General features: G+C 40.3%; 1 protein-coding gene across 1 annotated transcript in view; it reads left to right on the top strand.

Moving 5' to 3' along the window:
* Positions 1-7224, top strand: part of Ube3d (ubiquitin protein ligase E3D) — a 150578-nt gene that overhangs the window by 28397 nt on the left and 114957 nt on the right. The window contains exons 6-7 of the mRNA XM_021172683.2: positions 3574-3643; positions 5657-5765. Coding sequence (XP_021028342.1) covers positions 3574-3643; positions 5657-5765 — 179 coding nt within the window. The remainder of the gene's footprint in view (positions 1-3573; positions 3644-5656; positions 5766-7224) is intronic.

Here is a 7224-nt window from a genome sequence, read left to right as displayed (position 1 = left end):
TTTCGAGACAGGGTTTCTCTGTGTAGCCTTAGCTGCCCTGGATCTCACATTGTAGACCAGGCTGGCCTCAAACTCAGAAATCTGTCTGCCTCTGCCTCCCAAGTGCTGGGATTAAAGGTGTGCGCCACCACTGCCTGGCAGCATCAAGGTTTCAGCACACACGTAAGTGAAGTCTCAGAATGGGTGGAGAAAAAGATATCATAACACAACTTTGAAAATCTGAGAGAAACGTGGTGGAAGATAATAATTTTTATGAGAAAGAATTTAAGTGAAGCCCAGATGGTGCGAAGCTGCTGAAAGGTGGCGAATGAGACAGGGTCAAAGTGTAGAGGGGGAACCAAACAGAGGGGAACTTCAGAACACAGCTAAGGAGAACTCAGTCTCGGGAAACTGGTGACCTCCAAGCGACATCAAAGAAAGATACACAGAGTGCTGTCAGGAAAACATTACCCAACGGTACTCAATCCAGTAAAAATTATTCTTCAGTGCTACAGAGAAAATAGAAATGTTCCTGGATAAATCTATAGAAAGAGAGTATTATAAATAGACCTGTTCTACAGAGACCCCCCGATAGGCTGAGTTCTTTAGGCTGAAGTGCAGGATGCTAAGGCAGGATCTAGGATAGCAAGCAGGAAGGAGGAAAGGGTATGGGATATGAAGTATATATGAGGGAATTGCCACCAAGGCAAAGTCATCAAAGAGCCAGGCACACCTTCCCGGCAAGGCACCAGTTCTCTGTAACGTTTGCTTTGATTTCTTTGGAAAGTACAGACAGGACTGAAAGCCGACTCAGAACAGAGAACATTGTCTCCACAAAAAGCTGAGCTTCTAAAGGCTGCCCCTTCCAGAAAGGTGTGGGTTGATCAGTCTTAGCCACTGTGGGAACTTCAGTTATTTAACTTAGTGTTGTCTACTGGGGGCTACAAATGTCAGGAGATGCTGTCGAATTCAGACGCCTCTCACCTTTGGAAGCAAAGCCTTCATTGTAAAACAGATTCTTTCATGTAAGTTTTGAGTACAATGTTTGTTGTACAACAAAAGCTAACTAGGCATATATGTTAATCAGGATCACCCCTGCAAACCCTCATCATGGTTTTCCACAACAAAACACCTGAGAAGAATGTAAAGAAAGAGAATTTATTCTGCCTCCTGGTTTCAGACACCTTAGTCCTTGCCTCTGCTGAGTGTGGACCTGTAAAGAGACTAAACACTGTCACAGTGGCTTTGGGTGGTAGAGGCTGCTTAGCTCATAGCCAACACTGGGACTTGGGGCTAAGATACAGACACAACCTCCCAGGACCGCCCTGCTAAGCTACCTTCTCCAGCTAGGGCCTCCTAAAATCTCCATAACTTCTCAGAATACTGCTACCAGCTGGGCCTCTGGCCTTCCACATGACTCTGTGGGGACATTTCTTATTCGTCACAATGTTAACAGGAACTANCACCAAGAGCTAGCTAGTGGAAATACACTTCTTACTGGAATTTTAATATCGTATATACACTGTAAAACATGCATTGTATATTTAACAGTGTAAAAGATCTGAAGGTGGCTGGACACGGAATGAATGTACCAGTAAGTGTGTCTGGGAAAGCTCTGTGATAGAATCCCTAAAGCTGTACTTCTTTATAATTGACACTGGCAGTTTAGGGGGTTGTTGATGGGGACTAGATCCAAGTTAAATCAAGAATTATAAGCCGAGGAAAGACGAGAAGAATCTTTAACCCTGCACACTGAAGCACAAAGGTAATGTGTGGGGTACGAGCAGAAATGTGGAATGAGGCGATCCACAGTGTGTTTAATTAATTACACTTTTTGTGGAAAGAGGGAAAGGATGCTACTTTGGGCTGAGTTTGAACGAAGAGTCGCCGAGAGTTCTAAGAAATGATAACGGGCAATCTACAGATTCAAGAGGCACAATGACTTCCAATTCGGCGAGGACCAAGTAAGAGAAATAAAAAATCTGTGTCTATGTGCATCAAGGTAATGCTGCCGAGTGAAAAGCAAAGAAAAAAATTCTTAAAAGCAACCAAGGGAAAAAAAAATGACAGATCACCTTCAAAGAAGCAGCCGTAATGGAGATTTGAAGAGAGGGAACGCGATTGTCAGTGTGCACAAAGCAATAACTGTTAACCCCAGGACTGTAGAGCAACTGAAAAGCCCCCCAACAAAGAAGCAGACAGAGGGGGTGACGTGCCGCTGGCTGTTTCCTATTAAGAGAAATTCTACCTGTACCCAGATAGAAGAAAGTGACCCCAGAAAGCTCAAGAAAGGTTGGCTGTGGNTGACGACCAATGAGTACCTGCCACGTGAAACCAACAGGCTTAGGGGCTCTGGAATTAATGATTGCCAACAGCTGAGACCTAAAAGGTCACTGTGTGACATTAAATGACTCAGTTCTATATGTGACAGTAGGACCTCAAAACAGTAAGGTGAAATTGACAAAAGTGAAAGAAAATGTATGTTCATGTTTCTAGATACATAGTAACATTTAATAATCATTGCATGTTTTTATCAATTATTATTTTTTTTACCTTTTTCTGTGTCTTATATAAAGCAATTGAAATTAAAAAAAATCCTACTTTCTGGTATTATTATTAATGGACAAATTATCTTTAAGAAAACACCATTTTCATTACTTCTGGGTTTTAATTTGACCTGCTTAAATTTTTAATTGTGTTGAAATGCTGTTGCCTAAGTAACAACTTTCTTTAGCTTTGAGATTATAATTTGTTTTTGCCATGTTTACACTGGTATTATCATCTTGGTAGTTTGGCAAGTATTTTACATATTTTCTTTAAGATAAATTGGCCAGTATGGTTATGATGTTAAACAATGCATATAATTTGAAGAATTTGGCTAGTAGACCTCTCAGCAATCTTTTTCCATTCTGGTAGCAATATGTGTGTAAACCTGTCCATTTCTAATAAGCATATGCCATGATACAACCTACCATCTAAAAATATTTTGTTGAATGATGAAAAAATTTTGTTCTACATTTCCTTTGTTACTAATGAGATTAAACTTTTAAATGTATTTTTAAATAATCCAAGATGGTCGTATTTATATCAATGTTTAGCAGATGTCTAGTCTGCCATTTAATTATTTTTATAAACAACAAAATAAACAGAAAGTCAGATTTGGTGAGGGCTATGTATGAACACAGTGAGATTCCAGGTAGATAATGATGTCACTGTTACAACTCTGTGCTTTGGGGTACCTAACAAGTCTCCCTCAGTGCCTCTCTGATTTGTAGCTAGTCCTTAGAATGAATAAAGATCTTAGTCTGGGGCCAAGACTGTGAGATCCTGACTTCTCATGTATATAGTCTTATTGGTATAGATTCTGAACATTGTCCTGGTAACCAGGAGTTTGGAGCTCTCTTGAACAAAGATGAAGTGCCATCAAACAAAACAAAACAAAACAACTTTTGGAAAATATTATTGAAATCAAGTTTTATCAGTATGCTGACTAGTCAGACGAAATAGTTTGGAAGGTCATAACTTAGGGCAAGTATGTCTATGATTTCAGTGTATTGAGAAGATTTTTAATTTTTTTTCTTTTTTTCTTTACAGAAACAACCAAATTTTACATGACAGAGGTAATTATCCAGCCATCTGAGGGAAGTTTTCCTAACATACCAAGGTACAAATAGCATATCAAGTTATTGTATAATTTGAGGACAGGCACAATGGATTGAGCATGTAGCTCTTCATAACTGTTAGGAAACAGACTTTTCTTTTTAAAGTCTCTGTGAGTAAATATTGGATGAAATAAACCATACACATCCACAACTTGAAGACCTATTTCTTGCTTATATGTTGTTTATATAAGACAAATTCATTATATAAATATAATTGCAACAGATTACCCCCCCCCCCCGATCTTATGTTCCACATATCCAGGATCATTTAATTTGCCACCCTTAGGCTTTTGAATATTAGTTCTGGTTTTAATATTGACTTGGAAATAGAGATCAGGTATGTAACCTTTAAAAGTGTCAGTGTTTTCTTTCACTCTATTTTTTCATAAACAGAAGTTACCTACAATATATTATGCTGGTTAGTTTTTGCCAACTTGACACACCTGGAGTCACCTGGGAAAAAGAGGTCTTGTCTCTGTCAGATTAGCCCGTGGGCATGTCTACGGAACATTGTCTTGACTGATGATTGGTGTGGGAGGGCCCAGCTCAGAGTGGGTAATGCCAGCCCTTGGCAGTTGGTCTTAACTGGCATAAAGAAGCAAGTTAAACATACCGTGGGCAACAAGCCAGTGAGCACCCTTTCTCCATCGCCTCTACCTGAGTTCCTGCCATGGCTTCCCTTGATAGCTGTGCTGGTTAGTTTTATGTCAGCTTGACACAAGCTATAGTCATCAGAAATAATTGAGAAAGTGCCTCCATAAGATTGGGCTGTAGGCTAGCCTGTAGGGCATTATCTTAATTAGTGATTGATGGAGGAGGGCCTAGGCTATTGGTGTGGGTGGTACCATCCCTTAGCTGGTGCTCCTGGGTTCTACAAGAAATCAGGCCAAGCAAACAGAAAGCAGTGCCCCTCCATGGCCTTTGCATCAGCTCCTGACTTACTTGATGATGAGCTGTGCTATGAACATGCTCACCAAATAAGCCCTTTCCTCCCCTAGAGGCGTTGGTCGTGGTGTTTTATCACAGCAAGAGTAACTCTCACTTGGTCAGTGAGGGACTATAAAGTGGAAGCTAAATAAGCCTTCCTCACTTACTGTTTTTTGGTCATGGTGTTTATCACATCACCAGAAAGCAAATTAGTACACGTGTGCTAACTATCGACAGCCAAAAGTTATGACATTCTGAATATAGACTTGAATTTTATCCTCCTACATGTGATTGGATTTTATAACTTAGAAATGCCACTTAAGGCAGCTTAAATGAAAACGATTGTCATTGATACTGTCTTTGGGAGGGAATTTCTCACCTTAGTTATTTCCTGTCTACGTGCTATTCAGTGTGACTGAAGGTTGAGTTGTCAGTGAGTTTTAATTCAGCAGATAGGGTGTGTACCAATGACGTGTCTTGTTGCTGTAACAAAAATAACTAACATCTGTGACTTAGGAAGAGGTTACCTCAGCTCACAGCTCAAAAGCAGAGTGCTTTATGGCAGAGAAGTGATGGTAGCAGGACCTCGAGACAGCTGGTGACGCTGTACACAGTTCAGGAAGCAGGGGGTGACAAATGCTGGTACTCAGCTTGCTTTCTCTTCTTATTCAGTCCAGGACCCTGGAGCATGGACTGGTGCCATCCAAGACCCAAAGATGGGTCTTTTCATCTTAGTTATTCTAATACAGATAATACCTCATAGAATGACCAGAAGTTTGTCTCCCAGTTTATTCTACATCTTGTCAAGTTGTTGGTCAATATTAACTATCACAGGGGAATAGTTATGTATGGGATGGAAAATATATTAATGATAGCAGGGTGAATTTTAAGGAGACTGGTACAAACACAAATACATTGTACTATTCCAAAATGCACATTAAGGAAGACTTTAAAGGAACGGACGGTGGTCAGAAAGGCCTGGCACGCAACACTAGTGCCCTGTAGGTGCCTGTGAGTCCTTCTGCCATATCTTGTTGGTTAGGATCATGGGATTGTCACATGGTGATGATTGCTTTCTGTTGCAACAGGTCTCAGTTCCTTCAGAGCGTTATTGCCCAGTGCCTGGTGGAGCTCTCCTCTGCTAGAAGTACTTTCAGATTCACGATTCAAGGTCAGGATGGCAAAGTGTATATCTTGGTAAGGAAGCGTTTTCATCCATTTTATGGCCTTGTAATCCAGAGTCTCAGAAATTCTGCTAGCTCCCATCATTCTATTTTCTTACCTCTCAAGTCTGGAAATTAGATGACCATAGAACGGTTTAATATCAGTTAACCCATGAATCAAGCTTACTTCATTTAGTACCACATAACTGGGTGCCCTTGCATCCTAGGTTCTTCAGGGGTGCAGAAAGAAACCCCAATATTTGTTCTTTAGAAGCTCATACTAAAAGTGATGTGAGGTGGTTTTTTGTTTGGTTGGTTGGTTTTTATTGTTTTCTTTCTTTCTTTCTTTCTTTCTTTCTTTCTTTCTTTCTTTTTTTTTTTTTTTTGCTCTTGGTAATGGCTCTTCTGAAGGTGTCACATCTCTGTAGCATTCTCATGTCTCTTTGTATTTGTTACTTCTTGCATTAAAACGTTATGTAACTCCTGCTTCAGACTGCCTCTGACAGCTTGGCATTTGAGAAATAGTAGCAGGATTGGAAGAAGATGCTGGCTTTGGTGCATCTACACTCTCCATGTCCTGCAGGCTCCAGAGTCATCCCACCTCGGTTTAGAATGATGCTCTGCACAAGTAAATTTTGCTTTCCTTGGAAACCCAAACAGCCCGGACCATACCTTCTTCTGCATCTCTTTTCTTCAACTAGTTAATCCATACAGAGTACTTTACTAGGTGATCAGCTTTGAACCAGAATGTCTTTAGATATTCACAGAGTAATAGCCAATGGATAGTGGTATTGTAGTTTGAAATTATTGTTTGTTTCCTTTGTGTGTGTATGTGTTTCCCTTGTGTGAGCACACATGTAGTTGGAGACCATGGGTCTATGTATAGGTCTTCCTCAACTGCTCCCCACCCCCTTTTTTTTTTTGAGATAGTCTCTCACCAAGCCTGAAGCTCAGCTAATTCTATTGAAGTTGCCAATGAGCCCCAGGAATCCACCTGTCTCTGCCCCCTAGGGCAGAGATTACAGCTACTTGCTGCCAGCCCCAGGTTTTCACATGGGCTCTGGGGATCAAACTTGGGTGCTCAGCCTTTCATATCAAACACTTCATGGCTTTAACCATGTTCCTAGCCTTAGTTTTCTTGTCCTGGGTGATTTTCTAGGTGAAAAATCATTTTTCAGCTTTTTTGCATTGAAGTTTTGTTTTTCTTACTTTGGTAGGATATATTTTTGAAATATGTTTAGACAATATGATAAACCTAAAGTGCTTTCCCCCTATCCTGTCCACTTCCCAAGCCTCATTCTGTCAATGTTTTCCAAAGGCCATCATTGTAACAGTCTTATATAGATATACATAGAACATGTATTTTCTGTCCGTATAAAACCATTTCTAAGAATTCTCACAGGTGTTTATTTTTTTTAATATATTTTTTATTACATATTTTCCTCAATTACATTTCCAATGCGATCCCAAAAGTCCCCCACACCCTCCCCCCC

This window comes from Mus caroli, chromosome 9 (assembly GCF_900094665.2).
Source record: "Mus caroli chromosome 9, CAROLI_EIJ_v1.1, whole genome shotgun sequence".
In the NCBI taxonomy this organism is placed as follows: Eukaryota; Metazoa; Chordata; class Mammalia; order Rodentia; family Muridae; genus Mus; species Mus caroli.
This window is presented reverse-complemented; position numbering and strand designations above follow the sequence as displayed.